General features: G+C 38.2%; 1 protein-coding gene across 3 annotated transcripts in view; it reads right to left on the reverse strand.

The window, feature by feature from the left end:
* Positions 1–279: 279 nt before the first annotated feature.
* Positions 280–22,751, reverse strand: part of LOC135473868 (neuronal PAS domain-containing protein 2-like) — a 54,839-nt gene continuing 32,367 nt past the window's right edge. For all 3 annotated transcript variants that reach the window (XM_064753791.1, XM_064753790.1, XM_064753789.1), the window contains 7 exons: positions 21,597–21,703; positions 19,535–19,682; positions 18,289–18,455; positions 4,582–4,757; positions 3,844–3,945; positions 3,246–3,429; positions 280–2,177 (listed from right to left, as the gene is read on the reverse strand). In XM_064753791.1, coding sequence (XP_064609861.1) covers positions 1,924–2,177; positions 3,246–3,429; positions 3,844–3,945; positions 4,582–4,757; positions 18,289–18,455; positions 19,535–19,682; positions 21,597–21,703 — 1,138 coding nt within the window. In that variant the 3' untranslated portion in view covers positions 280–1,923. The remainder of the gene's footprint in view (positions 2,178–3,245; positions 3,430–3,843; positions 3,946–4,581; positions 4,758–18,288; positions 18,456–19,534; positions 19,683–21,596; positions 21,704–22,751) is intronic.

Raw genomic sequence — 22,751 nt, forward strand, 5'->3', positions numbered from 1 at the left:
TGATTATGAAGTCCTGAAGATACTTTGTACTGTTAATCTATGAACATGTTCAATTATGGTACACTTTCTTTTTAGAAACCAGGTCATGTGGTCACATATATGGGAAGGTATGATCATGGGTAGACATTGGCTAATCCACAGACACTCGCGATATGATGCATAGATCTGTTGAATTACAATAAGTTACATGTAACGGTGATGTCTGCACAAATCACAATACAAAACAGCACTACGTAACAAACAACACAAGACTAATTCAAAACAACAAACGAGTACAAATAAACATTAAACATTTCTTTTTTTTATTATAAATAGTTGTAGCTTTACAAAAGCTCTGTTTTATTTTCTCTGGAATCCGTAGAGATACATGCAACACCTGAAAATATATGAAAATATTCAACGAAAACACATTTCTTTTCTTGGAATTCATCTGAGTATTTCAGCATTAAATAACACTGAGTGGGCCATTTTTTTTTTCCACCACAGTTAACCGTGTTGCACAATTGACTAGAAAACTGGCTCTACAATATCTCATCGTTACTGAGTTACTGTACATGTTTGACTGACACAGTATACACAACGACCATAAACTGTACGGTGATTACATCACTCACTGTAAACTCAAGTACATGTATGCAGTAACATGATATTTGCTGACATACAACAAAAATATTGTGCAATTTTAGGACAACAAAATTCAACCAAGCCCCTTCTTGAGGGACGGCAAGTAGTTGGTGCACAAATGGGAGAAGCTGAAAATTCTTATGGTAACACTGAAGATTATGACTTGGTTTTCAAGATAATTCTTGCTGATAAAATGTAACATATACAAATGTTCATTGTAAACCCTCAACTGGGTAGCTGTGAAGACTTGAAAGACGCTCAAGTGGTTAGAATAAACCGTAATAATGTTTCTTAAGAGATTGCACTGAAAATTTGAGTTACAATCTGCACCGTATGGTTTGTAACTTGAAAGAGCAGATGTACCTGGAACTCACTGGTCATCTAGATATTTGAACACAATGTGCTGGCTTGGCCTCGCTTGACAGGGCTGATAAAAGTGGTAAATGATCAGCTAAAATGCCAGACGTCCTAAAGAGTTTAACGCCACATCTTCTTGTTTGATCCGGTTCCTTCATCAAGTGAGATAAATCTGTGCGGTATTTGTCAGTTGCAAATCTGAATTCTACATCAGATGGAAAGCTGACCAGGTGATTCTGTTGTCTTGAACGCTCTTGAGGAAAGCCTGAGGGAGGGCATAAGAATCTGTAGCTCTGGTGGAATTTCTTGTGTGCCTGGTGGCCTGAGATCGAGTTGTCACGAAGGGTAGAGATAAATCCAGCCGCTTTGATTGAATGGAAAAAGAAAATTGTCATTCTGATGGGCTTCGTGGAGCCTGATGAACTTGTAACCACAGTCTCCTCTCATCAGGCTGTCATTGTGTTGGTGTTCATGAATAGGGTGACCTATAGTCTCTCAGATGTATGAAAGCCTATTTGATGGTCAAGATGAAATTGGTCAACTGGTTGCCATGATGAACCTGGTTACCATGGTCATGATGAAATTGGTCAACTGGTTACCTTGGTCTGGATGAAAATGAATACCTTAGCTGCAATCAAACCTGCTGACTGCTTTATCTAGGATGTAATGAAACTGGTCAACGGGCTACCTTTGTGTGGATGAAGCTGGTTATGTTGGTCCAGACGAAACTTATTGAATTGGTTAAGATAAACCAGACAACTGGTAACCATAGTCACAATGAAGTTAAAGAACTTGCCCAAGATGAACTTGTCCCCTTTAAGATCAAGGTGAAATATTTGTTTTCATGGGTTAATCAGCTGTTGAACAGATGGAGACAGTGGCAACAAATTCCTGCAGCAGATAGACTGAAGAAGCCAGTTGTGAGTTAGCACTACTAGAGGGTTACTTTGGCAGACTACTTGTATGGGGCAAACAGTTTGTGTCAGGTCCGGTGGGTTGGAATAACATCTCTGGTGGCTGTTGTAAAAACTGGAATGGATAAAACTGTTGTTGTTGGCTGGCTATCTCGTGGGCTGATTCCATCTGACTGGAGACAGTTGAGGTGGGCGTGGCAGTAGTCTGAGGCCCAATAGGAGAAGCAAACGTGGACATGCGCTGGAACGCTTGAGGTGGAGAGCCAACCACCATGTGACCAGCTAAAACAGAGAAAAAGTGGCAGGTTTGAGGGGCAATCACCAAGTGAATAGCTGGATCACAGAGAGGGGTTAGCACCAGCGTTTTACACTGTGGAACATTTCACTTCCACAGCTACCTTCAGTCAAGTTTACATCAGAAGGAAAATAGACAGAAGAAACCACAGCCCCTAACACAGTACCTAATAAACCTGTCAGTATGGCCCAAATAGGGGGCCAATAGAGTGTTGACGAACCTTGATGTATAGATGTATGTATCTGCGAGGATACTGGCAGTCTTTGCTTCATCTAATCAGTCACTCTACTTTCTAAATGAATAAGTGACAGAAGTTTAAACTAGAAGAAACTCAAAAACCAAATTCAATATTTCTATTTATTTATTTGATTGGTGCCTTATATCGTACTCAAGAATATTTCACTTATTTGACAGCAGCCAGTATTATAGTGCGGAGGATCCCATGACAATCCGCAGGTTGTTGCATTAACAGCCATCAGAATGCCCCCCCCCCCGCCTCCCAGCCCTATACTCAACATACCAATTACATAATCACCTTTACACACTATGCATTTTGGGCTTACAATAGGGTAAGATTCGTTTACAATATATGGTGCTGTATTATATTGGGTACTGACCCCTCCCATACAGATGTGCTGTATACACTGTATGAAAACATGATGAGGCACGTCAACAAATCAGAAGCTCAGCACATGTGGTTTACATGTATAAACTAGACAGCAATGATCTACATATCAGTTCTGAGAAAGCAATATACATCTCTTAACAAGAATTCACAATCTGAAGTCTCCAAAAATATATTTAAAGGGCAAATAACTCTGCAAATAGGAAGGCGGTCTCTGTCATGCCAACATAGTGTTGGCAATGAAAATCAAATCTTAACTGTTGGAGGAGATGCATTGTATAGGAGTCACTGCATTCCACAAGTCCCCATTCTATGCTTAAAGTAATACGAATATGTTTTGTTTGTGTAAACACAGCTCATATTAAGCACGCTTGCTGGATTATCTTTATTTATCTGTATGGCCGGCTTGTGTGGTTGTAGGAATACATACTGGTGTCAACAGCCTGCTGTTGTTGTTGAGTAGTGGGAGCAGATATGGCCAGCTGGCTGTTGATGAGGCGCAGTTCTTCCTGCTGTTGTAAGATGGCCTGCTGAAGCAGCTGCGACTTCTGCTGAAGCTGTTTGTGTAAATGTTGCTGAGCTGGGGTCAGGTACACTTGAGAAGGCACAAGGGGCTGTAACAAGGTTGAAACTGTACATTAGAAAGCTTTAACCATTACTTGCAACAATGATGCATCATGCTACAGAAAAAGGTAAGGCCAGAAAAAAAGGCACACCATGGCAAAGTCAATGAAATGATAAAACAATACACCTTTGTACCTCGAAAATTTCAGAGACAGACCTTGCATATACTAAATAAAGCTAAAACTACATGCAACAGAGAGGCATGTCTACACCAAATACACACGCTGTTACATGAGTGCAATAGTCACAACTTTAAGTGCATATAGCTCTAAGGCAGAATTCAAAATTAGACCAAAAAAAAAGACGCAAAAGACATCAATTTGGATGGATTTGAACTCTTGCTCAAAACATTGATTTCCACAAAAGGCAGGTGTCAGAATTTGAAGCAAGATGAGAGCTTTTACCCGTGGTTGGGGACTGCTGAGCGAGGGGGATGAGAGAGGAAGGGGAGTAACTGTTGAGGTGGGACTTTGACTAACCAGGGGAGATAACACCCGTGATGGTGGCTGAAAACAACAGAAAACAAGACAGGATATTAAAGAACTGACAACCTAGAGCTATAAAAATCAACCCTAGTCCTGGCCAATATATAAAATCTGAATACGTCATACAGTACTTGCTGAATAATATCTTTAATGCAAGAAATATTTCAGCTGAATTATTATTTATCATAATAGTCGATTTAAGAAACTTGGAAAGACAATGCCCAGCTCACCAACAGCATGTCAGCATCAAACAATTGGTTAACGTTGACAAAATTACAGAAAAACAATCACTTTGACAGAGGAATATTTTGTATTTCTTAAAGAGTTCCTATATGTTCAGATTTCTTCTTTAAGTCTGGTTGTCATAGAACCAACAGTCCCCGCAGCTGAATTAAAACATGACTACTAGCCAGTCAACAGAGGTGAAATTGAAACGTGTTTAATGTTCCCGGGCCCCAACGGTGTACGTCATGACCAACGGTGATCCACCGAGTGTATGAGAACCAGGCTTTATCCTGTTGGTTGTGCTATCAACAGTCATCACCCATGATCTTCATCAATTTTGCTCATAAATGTCTAAAATTGCGTCTGAAGTCGAATCAAGGATACAGTGTATATGGCAGCTGGTTTGTATGAGAAGAAAATAGAAAGTCTTACCTGAAGAGTGGAGCCAGGGGAGACAAACATGTTTGAGGGAACGAGTATGCCTTGGATGGGTAGACAAGAGGTGGGGTGAGTACTAACATGGGGCTCCTGAGGGTGAGGTGCCCGTGGGGACAGCTGAGCTGTGGAGTGAGGTTTCTGAGGGGTGTCTGCGTTTTGAGCATGGGCACCTGTGGAAATAAAATAATGTCAAGTGATAACCATAGCAATACAGGCTAGCATCAGCTGTTTTCTCGTATGAAATACATAGGCAGAGAATTCATTTTTAGAACCAAGAAAGTTGAACATTAGCAGGTCTAAAATCTTGCACATCATAAATTGGAGAAATAAGCAACAAGGTTGGAGAAAAAAGCAACGTAGTTATGGAATTTTTGATTTTTAATCAAGAAATCCGATAAGACATTGCACTGAAACCAAAGTTTCACAGACAGACAGAGTAAGACAGTCCCAAATTAATAGCATATGCTTTTTGCAAAGGGCTGGGATAAAAATCACTTTCACTTTATCTTCACGATTGTTCTCATAAGCCTGAGTCTAGACACTAACATATGCTTTCCTCAACCCTGCCAGAAGTACTCTTTAGCCTTGCAGAGAGAAAATCTATCAGTTCATCTACAATGAGCAAGGTGTAGAAGAAATATGCCAGAAACAAAACAGCTGAGCCCCCAACATCAGCAGTGTGTAAACATCTGATCGCTGCACGTAACATTACCACTATAAATTACATACATCACAGTCTTTTAGATAATGTTCAGGTTTCAATTTTTCTGCAATCTGACAATAGATTAATAGATTAAATAGATTAAAAGATACCTGAAACGCTTTGGTTTTATTCCTTTATGTACAGATTATCATGTGTAATAACATATAACAGTACAAACAAAGGTTTCAAATTTCACTTTGGGGATAAAACTGCTTCGATGCACAGTTTTCTTAAGGCCCCAGCGGTCAGTCCGGAAATTAAGTAGCTTGCAGTGGTGACATCAATGATGATCCCTGTTTAAAAAGAACTGTAAGGGATGTAAGGGTGCTAAGCTGGCTTGAAGAAGTCATGCAGTATCTGTGTACATGTCCCCTTGCCCAGGTTGCGACACAGTTTACTGGGCTTGGGGCACTTCAGAGTTCCTAGCAAGATCAATGACAAAGTAATTTCTGGAAAAATTTGACCCTTGAGGGAAAGTTTGCATTATATAGAGTAACTAACAGGTTTAAAAATACCCCCAAAGAAATTTTCTTAAACAAAAATTCTGGGACATAATTGTCTGGCACAGAAACATAATCCTGTTTTATAGTTTCTTTTCATGTATCCTTTAAGCAAGAACTAAAGCAGCCAATTTTACACCATTGGTTCATATCATCTTTGTTTAATTATTTCAACCCTGAAAATGAATGAGAGAAAAAAAAAGGTGGGGAAAGGCAAACATTTTGTTGGCACATGTATACAGTAATAAAGCATGTGTTCAAGCGTATTTCACATCAGATCACGGCTGGGACATCCTGATGAAACCCAACATCAGCTGGGTTTGAACCTTGCTTCTCACTGTCATGATTGGTCAGGTAATAATGCTCTCTAGCTGTCACAACAGCATTTAAAACCAGATAGAGACTTACACATTAATATGTAAATTAAACTTTATTTTCTGCCAAAAAAATAAGGAGGAAACAAAGAAGCAACATAAACAACAGCAAATGATCTCATACACAAGATAATGCTGCCATTTCTTGAAATCCCTACTAAAGCACACGAAAGAACCAGTGGATAACACTTGAACTAAAAATGGAACTAAAATGGAGCTACATGTATGCCTAAAGCATCAATGAATGATCTAGAAGCTGCATATGTTCTGTCAACTATAATAACCATAAATCAATATCACTGCACTCGCATGTGTAGGCGATGCTTCTATTTTTTTATCAGTAGGCTTCACCAAGGATAAACTAGTCATTAATTGACAGAGCCAGTTTATTCACAGTTCATCTCGTGTTCCCAAGGACGGTAACGCGGATCCCCACCGGGTACAAAATTGCTGACGTCATCAGTTACACCTCTCTGTACACATTACATACATCATCAACCTACAACTCCATCAACCAAGTTAACACAGGTCTGCTGACTGTTCTAAAAAAGGCAAAAGCACATTCATCTAACAAACAGACATCAATAAACATACATGGAATAAATTTTCTTGGCATAATTATTTAAACTATTTCAATACCAATTTAATTTATGAATGCTAATAATCATGTTTCGGTCAAGTCCTGTCAAGAAAATGAGAATCTTAGCAAATTTTAGACCATTTTTGAGCAGTGTGAGGGGTCACAAATCAAACTCAACATACTTATTACTGATTAGTATTTACAGCTTAAATCACACTCAAATATGAAATAGAAAAAAACAATCCCAGCATAAAAGGCCAGAACATAACGATCTCATTAGTTACCCAAGGCTTGTCAACGTGTATCACATACATGTATTACAGATTTCTTCATATAAATGTCCCACCTTTTTTAAGATTTTTGACAAAAACAATAATGCATGTCTAGGACAACCTACATGAATTACCAGTATCACCTAGTCATTGTTTTAAGAAACTCTCTTAACACCTTGCCAAAAAATGGCAATTAGTGGATAAATAACATTTTCTGTGCTGTTTCTGGGAGTTTCCCCAGGACCACTAATGAAGTCACATACATTTCTTGAACTCATATCTAAGTTACATGGAGATAACAACTGGTTTCAGTTTATGATGCATGACACTACAACATCGTGGTGACATCCCCTTGTCATGTGACATCGTCGCTTTACAGCTTGGTAGGATTAATCATTATATTTTAATCTGTACAGGTATATACAATAATGAAAATTTCCCACCAAACTAATTTGTTCTTAAATCCTCAAGACTATATAGTTCAGGTACAAAAATTCATCAATTACAGATAATATTAATTAGGGTATATACATATAGGTATATATACATATATGCACGTTAAAATGCATTAGCGTGCCCCACTAAATCAAAAGCTCCTAATGTCACAGCACAAAGGGACGTCACAATGATGTCATAATGTCACGCCTCATAAGCTTAGCATTTAGTCAGCAGTTTCCTGTTTAGGCCATGTGGACCATCACATTCCATGTCCAGTTCCACCCAATGGATAACATCCCAATCATGACTCTCAAAGACATGAAATTTAGCCAACTAATCATGTTAATCACAAATCAGTCCTACATGAAGATATAAAAACTTGGATACTGAAACCTGAGAACATACAAGAATCCTTAACTTGCAACCTTTCTACTCATAAACAAGCCCAGCTGCACTTGGGAAGGTATGGCACAACCTGCAAATAGTCAGGTGTTCAAGACCCCTCCCCCCCCCCAACTCCTACCTCCGCCAGGCTCTGCCCAGTTTCCTCCCATCATAACGCAACATATTCTTGAGTACAGCGTAAAGCACCAATCAAATACATAAATAAATACATTTATAAAGCCATACAAATACTTATAAAGCATACGTGTGCATAGACATGCATAAACTTCCACAACATGTCTAGACAGAAAGCTAACCGTAACAACTAATCAGAAAATTAGAGAAATAAGGAACCTTTTATGAAAGTTTAACTCTGTGATAAACTCACTGAAGTATGTAAGACTGAATTTGATATACACTAAATAAAACATTAAATGAAAACAAGACCTAACATTTAATGTTCAAGAGCGATTAAACGACGGGTGCATTATCGTGGGGCTAGCCTGGGGGCTTAATCAAAGGCCAGTATGTATACATGTAGTAAGAACAAAAATTACTAAATTAATTAATTAATAAGTACTCTGGACAAATGAATTTTTTTAGTTTGATGGCTTAAGATGTAATCAATCCATCATCGCAAAAACATATTTTGTTGAAAGTTTACCTCATACAAACCCTGTTTAAACTTAAAAATGGTTCTATATAGCAATGTGAAAATACTGCCTTCACATTAAAAATTTCAATAAAACTTAAATAACTTTTTACAATTCAGCTTTCATGAAGTTAAATGAGTTGAGAGAAAAAAGAAACATTTAAGCAATATAAACCCATCATACACAGAGCGGGATATATAGGCCACTAATATGACTAAGAAGTGGGTCTTCAGTGACTTTAAACACAAACAAATATTCAAAGTTTCACATAAATAAATACATAAAATGAAGAAGTCAAATTGAAATCCCACAAGAACAAAATTGTGTGATTTATACAGAAATATCCTCAAAACCCTACACACAGAAAGCTTCATACAAAATAAAACCGAACAAAAAGGAAAACTTTAAAATGGTCAAAAAGTAAAAAAAAAAAAAGTAATTAAAAAATAGAAGGATTCACCTGTTATCCCTGTTATCTGATGCATGTCTGTTTTCCCAGATGAGTAATGTGGAACGTTCATTAGGAAAAACTGAGGGCCTATGTCTAGGGAGACAGGACGAACATTGGGCAGATACTGGGCAGATATCGGGCAAAAGCGACGAGCGAGTCGTTATGACAGATAACACAAGGCTTTATATAATAGGGGAATATCTCACGTGATTGGTCAGCCGACCTGAGCTCACGAGACACACAGCCATGAAGTGGGAAGTGGAACAATTATAACAAGACCACGTTTTCACTTGTACAAGTAATCTGGCATCAAATAGGCGTAGGTTACATGCAAAAGTCTAGCATTCAGTAGTATTTCAGGCGTGCCAAACATCTATTTAGAGTATGTATCAGGTCTGAGTGACAATGTGTGATTGATGCAGTTACTGATCGGGGTCAGGTGTACCACCAGAATCTCTGCTTTCACTGTCAGCAACAACAGAGGCTCTTGACGAGTGGGGGTCTAACAACCACTACCACATGTGACTCACCCAAAATGCTCAAACAAGCTTAAACACTGAAGATGGATAAGATTAATGATGGATCTTATTAAGGAGTGCTATTAAATTACTGGCCGATGTCAAGGCTCTGGACAGCCTAATGGGAGCCTAAGCACAGTTCTGCATACAGAGCTAGTTCGCTCTGGAATCCCCTCCTCCCTATCCTCCTGATTGTCAATGTTAAGGACTCAGCCCTCACGTTTCCTCACACTCTATGGACTCACGTGAGGCTTTTTTTCCCTGAGTACTTCCATTGGCCTTATCCACATCATCAATGCTTGGCTAGGCATTTCTCTGTTACAATCGTGCACGTGAACGCTGAGCCATGCTTTTCACCTCAGCGACCAGCAGTCCACTTGTGTAACACAGCCGATTCAGTCCACGTTTTCAGAGAGAGGATGTTTTCCAGGCTTCTGATCAGGCCTATGCTGTCAAGCTTAACACTAAGGTACGTACATATAGGCTAACTATGGACCTGCTTAAATGACAATGCTCACCCTACATGTAAAGCTTTTCATGACATATTTCTCTCAAGCCAAGACAAAGATGGAAAGAGGTATAAACAGCAGCTGGTGTGACCTATTTGATTTCTAATTTCATACTCAATGTGACAAAATAGCAGGTTAAAAAGGCGCAAATCCAGATGTTAACCTATTTCATTATATAATTTAACGGCAATAAAATATAACACAAAACGAAAATACATACTATTTCTTTTTTTTTCTCCTTTATTTTTAGGGGCTGGGGAGGTTGTTTCTAAGTGATGCGGCACTGGGCTGCACAAACATGATCAACACTTTCTTGCTTTTGAAAGTTGCCTTTGTGCATCTCTGCATGAAGATAAACCAAGATGCGAGACGTGAGAGAGTTCGCAAATAACTCACCAGCAGTCAATGGTTTATTCGAGGCATTTACAGTCCTTCCACAAATAACACTTATCACAATTATAAGAGTCAGGAGCTGGCAGACAAAATTTAGGCAGAACGTTTCACCTTATTCAGGGAAGTTGGATTTTCCTGCCTGTGCTTATCACATAACATGACTACCAAGCCTAACACCCAGTGGTAAACCCTTTAATATACCCGTACAACAGGCTAAAATCTATCTTCTTTCAACAGAGAACTGACTCTGACTCCAAAGTTGAAAGAAGATAGAGTCAGTTCTCATTCAAGAGAAATTCCATACCTATCCACCGGACAGATTTAGATGGTGCATGTTTGGTTATTGCTATCCATTTCATGAAATTTTCACACAGTGCTAAATACATGTGCTTTTGACCATCATTCAACTTCTACATGGTTTTCAGTTTGCCATGACATTTCACCCTACAAGAGAAGTCTTCTTTTAACTTGGGTGTCAGACTTAGTCTTCATTTAAAGAAGAAAAGATAAAAATGATGCCAAATCCAGATGAAAGAGTGTCAAATCTTATTTACACGTAAATCGTTAATATTTTGATCAATTTTCATTTCAGGAGAAAAGGGTATTTGAAAATAGTTTTGTATGGTGGTTATTTGGGAATACCTTTTGGTATTGTCATTGCATAATAATGTTCTCAATAAATATGTGATGCATGTCTAATAAATTTATTTAATTGTAAATTTGTTGTTTGTATCCAAAAATATGCTTTAATCTGAATTATGATAATATTTATGAATATTAAAAATACAACAAAATCAAATCAGATTGAACACATTTGTCAGTTATGAAAACCAAATTCAAGTGCAAATATAATTATTAAGCATGTGTTACATCCTCATTTATAACACTATTACACAAAAACTATATATATCACAAGGTGGTCCCAAAATACCCACCATATAAAAATTATTTTCAGTACAGTAGGAAGTATGATGTACAACTATACAGTGTACAAGACAGTAGGAAGTACGATGTACAACTATGCAGTGTACAAGACAGTAGGAAGTATGATGTACAACTATGCAGTGTACAAGACAGTAGGAAGTACGATGTACAACTATGCAGTGTACAAGACAGTAGGAAGTATGATGTACAACTATGCAGTGTACAAGACAGCAGGAAGTATGATGTACAACTATGCAGTGTACAAGACAGTAGGAAGTATGATGTACAACTATGCAGTGTACAAGACAGTAGGAAGTATGATGTAGCAATGTACAATGTACAAGACAGCAGGAAGTATGATGTACAACTATGCAGTGTACAAGACAGTAGGAAGTATGATGTACAACTATACAGTGTACAAGACAGTAGGAAGTATGATGTACAACTATGCAGTGTACAAGACAGCAGGAAGTATGATGTATCACTGTACAGTGTACAAGACAGCAGGAAGTATGATGTTGCACTGTACAGTGTAGAATACAGCAGGAAGTATGATGTAGCAATGTACAATGTACAAGAGAGCAGGAAGTATGATTTACAACTATGCAGTGTACAAGACAGTAGGAAGTATGATGTACAACTATACAGTGTACAAGACAGTAGGAAGTATGATGTACAACTATGCAGTGTACAAGACAGTAGGAAGTATGATGTAGCAATGTACAGTGTACAAGACAGCAGGAAGTATGATGTAGCAATGTACAATGTACAAGACAGCAGGAAGTATGATTTACAACTATGCAGTGTACAAGACAGTAGGAAGTATGATGTACAACTATACAGTGTACAAGACAGTAGGAAGTATGATGTACAACTATGCAGTGTACAAGACAGTAGGAAGTATGATGTACAACTATGCAGTGTACAAGACAGTAGGAAGTATGATGTACAACTATACAGTGTACAAGACAGTAGGAAGTATGATGTACAACTCTGCAGTGTACAAGACAGTAGGAAGTATGATGTACAACTATGCAGTGTACAAGACAGTAGGAAGTATGATGTACAACTATGCAGTGTACAAGACAGCAGAAAGTATGATGTACAACTATGCAGTGTACAAGACAGCAGGACATACGACATATCACTGTACAGTGTACAAGACAGCAGGAAGTATGATGTAGCAATGTACAGTGAACAAGACAGCAGGAAGTATGATGTAGCAATGTACAATGTACAAAACAGCAGAAAGTATGATGTAGCACTGTGCAGCGTATAAGACAGCAGGAAGTATGATGTAGCACTGTACAGTGTACAAGACAGCAGGAAGTATGATGTAGCACTGTGCAGCATACAAGACAGCAGGAAGTATGATGTGGCACTGTGCAGCGTACAAGACAGCAGGAAGTATGATGTAGCACTGTGCAGCGTACAAGACAGCAGGAAGTATGATGTAGCACCGTACAGTGTACAAGACAGCAGGAAGTATGATGTAGCAATGTACAATGTACAAAACAGCACGAAGTATAATGTAGCACTGTACAGTGTACAAGACAGTAGGAAGTATAATGTACAATTATGCAGTGAACAAGACAGCAAGAAGTATGATGTAGCAATGTACAATTTACAAAACAGCAGGAAGTATAATGTAGCACTATGCAGCGTACAAGACAGCAGAAAGTATGATGTAGCACTGTGCAGCGTACAAGACAGCAGGAAGTATGATGTAGCACTGTGCAGCATAGAAGACAGCAGGAAGTATGATGTAGCACTGTACAGTGTACAAGACAGCAGGAAGTATGATGTAGCACTGTGCAGCGTACAAGACAGCAGGAAGTATGATGTAGCACTGTACAGTGTACAAGACAGCAGGAAATATCATGTATCATAGTACATCATACAAGATATCAGAAAGTATGGCAAACTGGTACAGAGTACAGTGAACCAGATAGTAGGAGATATGATGTACGACCATTCTGATTTCTTGTACACTACTGGGTGGAAGTTAGAGTTAGTGCATTAGGTATATATAAATGATACACCAGGGTTCCACTGGGATAATTTGGGTACTTGGAAAATTTTTTTTTGCATGTGTCAGAGGCCTGTGAGTTTATTAGGATCAGCTTGGATCAGCTAAATACAGCTACAACGGAAAATTGCAGTTGTTCCTATACGTTGGACCTGCATTCCATGACGTGTTAAAACCGCTTTTTGCTTAATAATGCTTACTAACACAGGTAAATGATTTAAAACGCTCTGACAATTGACATACAAGTGTATCATTCAATTCTACTACTTCTTTTCAGCTTTAAAGCAGACAAGGTTTTCTGTCGTTACTTATAAACACTAGACAAAATACTGCTCACATTTTGATCACTATTTGTGACGTAATCCAAAATGGCAAGTTTAACAACCTTGGCCTAGTTGTTTGAAAGTATATTAGCTAATCCTGGTATTAAGTCTTATTTTATATTTAAATTTTTAGCCAAACTTAGCAGCCAATGCAGTTCTCCAAAGTCAAAATAAAACAGCAGTTTAAATTCATATTTAATATAATGTTTCACAATTTTTTTCTCGGCTAAGTACAAAACTGAAGACTTGGCTTAAACTTAAATCTAGAATTAAGTCTTAAACCAGTTCTGAACAACCAGGCCCTGTATCTTTGGTGTTTACTTACACATGTGTACCTGAACAAGTTTGAACACAGAGATAGTACATATATAGGCCTGCCATTTCCAACTTTAAGGAAGAATCAGTTCAGATAAAAGTATACGTATAGGCCTAAGTACAAAAGTATACATATAGGCCTAAGTATAAAAGTATACGTATAGGCCTAAGTATAAAAGTATACATATAGGCCTAAGTACAAAAGTATACATATAGGCCTAAGTACAAAAGTATACATATAGGCCTAAGTATAAAAGTATACATATAGGTCTAAGTACAAAAGTATACATATAGGCCTAAGTACAAAAGTATACATATAGGCCTAAGTATAAAAGTATACATATAGGCCTAAGTACAAAAGTATACATATAGGCCTAAGTATAAAAGTATACATATAGGCCTAAGTATAAAAGTATACATATAGGCCTAAGTATAAATGTATACTTCTAATGACAAAAATAAGACAAAATTAATAACCAGAAGGTCAGCATACTGGTAATATTCAAATCCTAATATATTTATTCACACATATAGCAAGTCAGCGAGTGCTTGGGGTGAAACATTGTACTTAATAATTTTTCAGTCATATGATGACGAAGGAGTCCTTAGAGTGCGTGTACGTGTAATGTGCCTCCTTCTTGAAGGATGGATTTTCCACTGCCTTTTTATCCAGTGCTGCATCACTGAGACGACTTATCGAAGGCAAGTTAGTCGCCCTACCAGGGCCATTAGACTGATATGGGACAAGCTGTTGTTGCACTATCCCCTTCATGCTGAACGCCAAGCGAGGAAGATACAACTTCCTCTTTTAAGGTCTTAGGTGTGACCTGACCCAGGAATGACACCAGATCTACCGCCCCCGAAGCGGACGCTCTACCAACTCAGCCATCGGGACTGGTGAGAATCTGCTAGGCTTTTAAAGCATGAAAGAATTGTAACAATATGCATCATGAAGTTCAGAAAATTCCAGTTTGATTTTGTAGTCACCATATGGCCAAAAGCCAGGTGATGCACATTTTTCTTTCAGACCTATCATAAACTTAAGTTTGAGATTTCTACAGTGATAAAAGTATAGATTCTGGGAACAAAGAATAACAGTAAACTTAACAAATGCAAAAGGGTTTCCAGCAAAGCCGCTGGAATCCCAAAAAAGGTACAAACAGTATGATGTGAGAACAATGTGCAAACACAAGGTACCATACTTTCTGGATTGATGTCATACAGGTCAATAGGTTATAAGGTTGACCAGTATAATGTAAGCCCAGAACAGGGAATGAAAGGAAGGTTTTTGCTGGATTGATACTATATACATGTAACTCAATGTAAGATCGCTTAATATTTGAACCAAAGACTGAACATCAAAATTTTAAATTACCCGAAATGACCATAAATGTCGTCCATCACTAACTTGCCCATTTTTCCTGATTCTAAGAGTTCTACCAGAGTTTCAGAACCAAAATTAATATTTTGTGACATTTTGTGAAAAGAGAACATTGCAGAAAGATCAGGAACAATCAGATGCATGGCTGTACATCCCATCTGACATAAATTATTACCATACGAGGTTTCAGAATGACTTAGATTATGTAGAACTGACATTATTTCCCGAAGGCCACTGTACTGACTATCCCTTCACACAGCCTCACGTGGATGACCTATATAGAGTTCACGTGCTATTACTACTAGACACTGGTACACAGGAGGAACTACCTCCATTTAATAACCTAAAGAGCCGAACAGGCTTTGCAATTTGTCGGGTATCAGTAACCTGCACATTGATGGGTTGGTTTTATGCAAAGCATCACAACAGAAGCCTATAAAAAATGATTTCTTAACACGAAAAAGCTCAATGTATACCTTCATGACTACCCTACACACTTCTTCATATTGATACTTGTCTAGCTAATATGTCAAAGGAAGGAAGAATTGTCAGTTTCCATCATAATAAATTACCATTTATTACTCCATATTTACTCTATACCTTGAGGGAATTAAAATGAAACAAAACAATGACCAAATTAATCGATCTGAAACATATAGTTACATGTGGGAGTTATAGTCAGATCACAATGTTTCATTTTTCCATCCTTTATTTTCAGAATGAACCTGTTCTGACCTATTAGATAACTGTTCTTGGACTGGTACAAATGGGGGGAAAGATGCTGTGGTTATATACATAATAGATGCGAGACAACACACAGGCCAAGAAATTCAATTCTTCTTTTTCAGCAAGCAACATTTGTTACTACCAAAAAAATTACCGGGTAAAATTGAACTTATTTTCTGATTTTTGTACTTTAAATGACAGCCAAAAGAGAACTCTATACCTCATTTCTTCTAATATTTGGGACATCTGGTCTGCTCATTTTAGCCCATATATATGTAATTGTAGACGAAACATTGAGTTTCTTTTTTCTCACATGGTTATACCATCTAATAAACAACATACCTATATCTTTACTTTGCAAAAGGCTGGTAAAGAAATGCAATATTCTACTTTCAACACTACTAATATTTGTAAGCTATAAGGTACTCTTGATTTACTCAAACCTTTACAGAATGTAGGACATCTGAAACAATATATGCTGCATACACATTCATGTCATGATATTTTAATTAAACTTGGCAGGCTAGAAAATGTATTTATATGTCAATAAAATTTATTTATTTATTTATTTGATTGGTGTTTTACAATGTACTCAAGAATATTTCACTTATACGACGGCGGCCAACATTATGGTGGGTGGAAACCGGGCACAGCCCGGGGGAAACTCACGACCATCCGCAGGTTGCTGAAAGACCTTCCCACGTACTGCCGGAGAGGAAGCCACCATGAGTTGGACTTGAACTCACAGTGACCGCATTGGTGAGAGACTCCTGGGTCATTACGCTGCGCTAGCGCTTTAACCGACTGAGCCACGGAGGCCCCTTAGGTCAATAAAAACAATTCCAAGAAATTACCAACACAAAAGAACCCTTTAGTGGGCGAACAGATTGTGAAAATAGAGTAGTTCTTCACATACAAGTATTACAAAAGGAAGATTCTGCATATTGCAAACTCTCAATGCCACATTCAAAGGCTATCACAAATATACATTAATTGCCTGAGCTTTTGTCATGGAAACACTGTGATATGTTCCTTCTGTGCATTCCTTGAACACAGAGCTCAGGGCCTAAGCCAGCCCTTCTCAGCATCCGATTACCGGACGTTGCCGTTCCCTCAAAGTGCTCTTTGCGTCAAAAAAAAGAAGAAAAAAAAAAGAAACAGCCCAAATTCATTATAAGTCTTGGATTATTTACTTAGTTGATAGGCTTCGACTAGCCATTCGCCACATTAGTTTTAGCGAATACAATTTTTGTGTGGCGAAAGCAAATTGACGTCCCTTTGCCACAGTGGCAAAAGCAATGGATGCCTTTCAACTTCAGTTGTTTAGATTTGAAGTTCGTAAATTTACTCAAATTAAAGGTTGGATCCAGAATCAAGAAGGAATATTTGATTTCAGTGTGCAAGAACTTGGTTATGAAAAGAACAAAGAGCATTTAAAATTGGAAATGTATGCCCTGAAGCAGGTGACGAAAATTAGACCAGCGATTAATTCATTTAGCGCTCAGATTATGCGGTCCGGGAATTACTTTTAATTTACTTTCAATGTACTTTCAAAAAAAAAAAAAAATGCCGACCAACCAACCGGACTTCAAAAAACAGTGTTTGTTACCCGCAACGAACAACTTTTTAATGATGGCCTGGAGTACCTATGATACAATGTGATGATCAGATGCACATGTTATCCTTGATGGCAGAGTTCTCCATATATCAGTAAATACAAGCCATCCTTATACTGAATTTTTGGGCCAGGTAAATGTTGTGGTGTGCACGTGGGGTGGAGGTCAAACGCAGGAATCAAGGCCCTTAAAAATGTATGAGAATGGAAGTATTCAACAACATGGTGCCCTTCACCAGTGGTTCAACCCCCTGCCCTTCTGAGGCTAGATTAGGCCCTGGAGCTGTACTTATTTAATCAGTGTTTAACAAAATATTCAAGAATATTTGCTTATATGGCAGTAGTAAGGTTTTAGGATGGATGAAACCATATTGTTTTGTTTGGAATTGAATTATGCTCTTTGACAATTAAAATCTCAGCCGAATGAGCAAAAACTACAAGCCTTGACTTCATTGGCCAAGGGCCTGTTGAGTCTCTCTCTCTTTGAGCTGGTTTCCTGTGGGGGTACACAGCGCTGAATATACGACAAATCTCTTCAATGAGTTGTTCAATAAATATAGCATACATATTCAGTATATATGTAGGTAATGTGAGAAACTGAAAGAGGGCTGACCTGTGGACTGTTTATCTGGTGATGTAGACCTCTGGGAGGCAGTGGAGGACCATCTGGACCCCTCCTGGACCCCGGATGTCACCGAACAAACAGAGGGACTGCGGCGTAATGGACTCTCCTCTGGCCCTCCTTCTTCCTGCCGTAGTTGACTTCTTACATCTGCGTAGCTGTAGACAAATAAGGAAGGATGATCAGAGTTTGGGCATGTGGTCAGAAGTAGATATGGTCCCTTTATCATAAAAAACTCTGGTTAACACCAAAAACTTTAATATCTGTGACAAAGATTTGGAAATATTTCATAACTATAATACCATATACTGAATCTTTGAAAATACAAAAAAAACAATGGAAATATTTATTTATTTATTTATTTGACTAGAGTTTTACACAATGCTGATGAATAATTAAATTTATTCAACAGCAGCCAGCATTATGGTGGGAAACCTGGCAGAGCCTGGGTGAACTCGTACCTATCCACAGGTCGCTGGCACACCTTTCCATGTACGACTGCGAAGGAAACCATTATGACATGGACTCACATGATTCATTGATGAGAGGCTCCTTTGTCAATGTCCAGCACTACAATGCTAATGCCCGGTTTCCTCCCACCATAATGCTGGTCGCCATCATGTAAGTGAAACATTCTTGAGTACGGAGTAAAACACCAATCAAATAAATAAATAAATACAATGCTAACCACTAGGCCACTTTTGTCAGTTTCAGATGAAAAACATGTTCTGAGGCATAAGTTGATTACCAGAAGCTATCACTTAAATAAAGCCGGGCCCTGTTTAATAACAGCATAGTTCATTAGTTTAAATTAAGTACTTTAACTGATGTATGTTGTTTTTTTTTGTTTTTTTTTTTTGAATGTTTTTTTAAAAATGCTTGTCTTTTTCACTTGATACTGGATGTTGTCATTTCAGATCACAAACCATATATTTGTCTTGGTTCCCTCCAAGGTATGGGTGAAATATTGCCCATAATCACTCACTAAATGACTGAGCACAATCAATCATCGCTCTTCAGATGAAGTATAGATGAACATGTTCAACAGGGAAGAGATTCTTACGAATGAACTTCCATTTATTCCGTGGGAACACACAGACAATACACTATGACAGTGTGGAGGTAACATACAAATCCAAGCCATCATCCATATTTCTACCTGTTTTTCAGATAACAGTTATAATAACAGAAGGGACCCTTTGCGTAGCATCTTAGAAAAGGGCAGTGTAAATCCTACCTGATAAGTGTGTGGGTGGAGACGATGAACTCTGGTTTACAGTTCCACTGGTGGTAGGTGATGTAGAAGCGTGTCTTGAGCCAAATCCACTGCTGGCCTTTGGTCAGAAAGCGGTAAGGGCAGGACTTTCCTTCTCCTGTCAGCATTACTGTGAAGAGGCAGCCAGTTAGACACACACTACAGGGAAAGCAAGCGCTAACATCACAAAGACAAAAACAAATGGGCAAAAGACACAACCACATGGGCAAAAAACACAACTACATGGGCAACAGACACATCCGCTTGTGGACAAGAGACATAACCACGTGTACAAAAGACAAAATCACATGGGGACGGAAGACACACAACCACATGGTGACAGAAGACACACAACCACATGGTGACAGTAGACACAACCAAATGGGGACAGAAGACACACAACCACATGGTGACAGAAGACACACAACCACATGGTGACAGTAGACACAACCACATGGGGACAGAAGACACACAACCACATGGTGACAGAAGACACACAACCACATGGTGACAGTAGACACAACCACATGGGGACAGAAGACACACAACCACATGGGGACAGAAGACACACAACCACATGGTGACAGTAGACACAACCACATGGGGACAGAAGACACACAACCACATGGTGACAGAAGACACACAACCACATGGTGACAGTAGACACAACCAAATATATAATACAAATAACCACATGTGGACAGTAGAGAAGTACACCTTCAATAAGGCTTGGCCGGAAATTTTTACCGAGTATAAAATTAGTTCTCCAAGAATAAACAGCCTGTGCCAATGTTGTATGCTTGGAATGGAATTCAAGCTTTAATACATACTTTATGCCAGGTTTCCTTCAAATTTTTGATGGTGATTTTTTCACACTTTGAATTCTTGATGAAACATGTGAATAAGTAACTGCAGTACAAGTATGAATGCACCTCTCTGCAAATATTAACTGGACACCTACAGCAGGTACTGGTCTCAAGGGCAATAAGCTAGAGCAAATATAAATGTAACCATTTATAGTTACACAGTTTAATAGTCTGCAGACGTCAGATCGTATCTGAGTGCAAAGATAACTGAACGGGCAGGTTATTGACAAATTTAAATCCACACTCTAAGAACTACTAGTATACAAGTAGACACTGGGGTACAAATTCTTTTACAAAGCAAATGTAACCCAACCAGTGTTGGACAGTCCAAAGCATTTTTATCTTAGTTATCTTGGCTATTCTAACACATTTCCGTCTAAGGTACTTGAAGTGAAAACAAAGATGTTTCAAGAATAGAGAGACTGATCATTTTATAGCCTTAAAATTTGAAAGCAGTAAACGCCACAGACAGAACAAGCAACAGTTTGCCTTGTAGGATGTCCTTGCGCAAAACCAAATTAGGCTGGAACTGTCTCGATCACCTTCAAAATACATGTACTTCACAGTGGGAAGGCCCTTCTGAAATCAAAGCTTAATTAACCACAATCTCCAGCATACATGCAATTTCCAATTATCTACCACACTTTGCAGATATGCCTTCATGGCCGTAAAGGTCAACTAGACTATGATCCTTCCTGTTTACACACATACAGCAAACACATACACACACATGGAATAAACCCACACTGAATTCTGCCAATTATATTATGTATCATTGTGACTTCAACGGATAACTACATTTTGTTCTACTGTTCAAGAAAAGCAATTGCCTGCTTTTCCAAAGATTACAAAATTTATCTCCATTCACATTTTTAACCATAATGAAGTTACATATGATAGACGTGTATCTCCAGTTTACACACCATGCAGAATCTACTCACAAAAACTATGTCACATGCTCATGAACCAGTTCCACACCATTTGCCTAATTCTTTGTATCTTTCAAGGCTTGTTGAAGTCCCTAGTTCATTATGTATCACAAATTTTACAAAATACACCTTCTGCTTCTAATCTCCAACAGCGATCAGGCAGTACTCGCCTGCACATCCAACAGGCACATTTCTATGATCATTACAAATAGCTCTTAAATAAAGCAAAGAGAGAAACAGATGACTTACGCTGTTCATGGCAGTTGGAAATTTTCTCCAAATCGTCTGGGTGATAGTAGTCATAACCAGAAGTCCCAAGTAGTTCAAACGGCAGATAACCTATGATGGGAGGTGCCCTGAAATATAAAATGAGAACCTATAATTTCTTGTCATCATTTCTCTTTGTCTCACTGGTCAGTTCATAATTTTATCCCATCATTTAAATATGAATTTACAGTGATAAAACTGACTTGATAAAGAGAAAAAAAATAGCACACACAATTAAATTTCTGAATGACATCAGCAGAAGAATGAAGCTACCATAGATTATTACTTAGCATACATGTAAGAGAGAAAATGCATGGATTATGGTGTAGCATACATGAAAGAGAGAAAATGCACGGATTATGGTGTAGCATACATGTAAGAGAGAAAATGCACGGATTATGGTGTAGCATACATGTAAGAGAAAATGTACGGATTATGGTGTAGCATACATGTGAGAGAGAAAATGTACGGATTATGGTGTAGCATACATGTGAGAGAGAAAATGTACGGATTATGGTGTAGCATACATGAAAGACAGAAAATGCACAGATTATGGTGTAGCATACATGTGAGAGAGAAAATGTTTGGATTATGGTGTAGCATACATGTAAGAGAGAAAATGCATGGATTATGGTGTATCATACATGTAAGAGAAAATGTACGGATTATGGTGTAGCATACATGTGAGAGAGAAAATGTACGGATTATGGTGTAGCATACATGAAAGAGAGAAAATGTACGGATTATGGTGTAGCATACATGTGAGAGAGAAAATGTACGAATTATAGTGTAGCATACATGAAAGAGAGAAAATGCACAGATTATGGTGTAGCATACATGTGAGAGAGAAAATGTTTGGATTATGGTGTAGCATACATGTGAGAGAAAATGTATGGATTATGGTGTAGCATACATGTAAGAGAGAAAATGTACGGATTATGGTGTAGCATACATGTGAGAGAGAAAATGTATGGATTATGGTGTAGCATACATGTGAGAGAGAAAATGTACGGATTATGGTGTAGCATACATGTGAGAGAGAAAATGTATGGATTATGGTGTAGCATACATGTGAGAGAGAAAATGTATGGATTATGGTGTAGCATACATGTGAGAGAGAAAATGTATGGATTATGG

Source organism: Liolophura sinensis, chromosome 8, assembly GCF_032854445.1.
Source record: "Liolophura sinensis isolate JHLJ2023 chromosome 8, CUHK_Ljap_v2, whole genome shotgun sequence".
NCBI classification, from domain to species: Eukaryota; Metazoa; Mollusca; class Polyplacophora; order Chitonida; family Chitonidae; genus Liolophura; species Liolophura sinensis.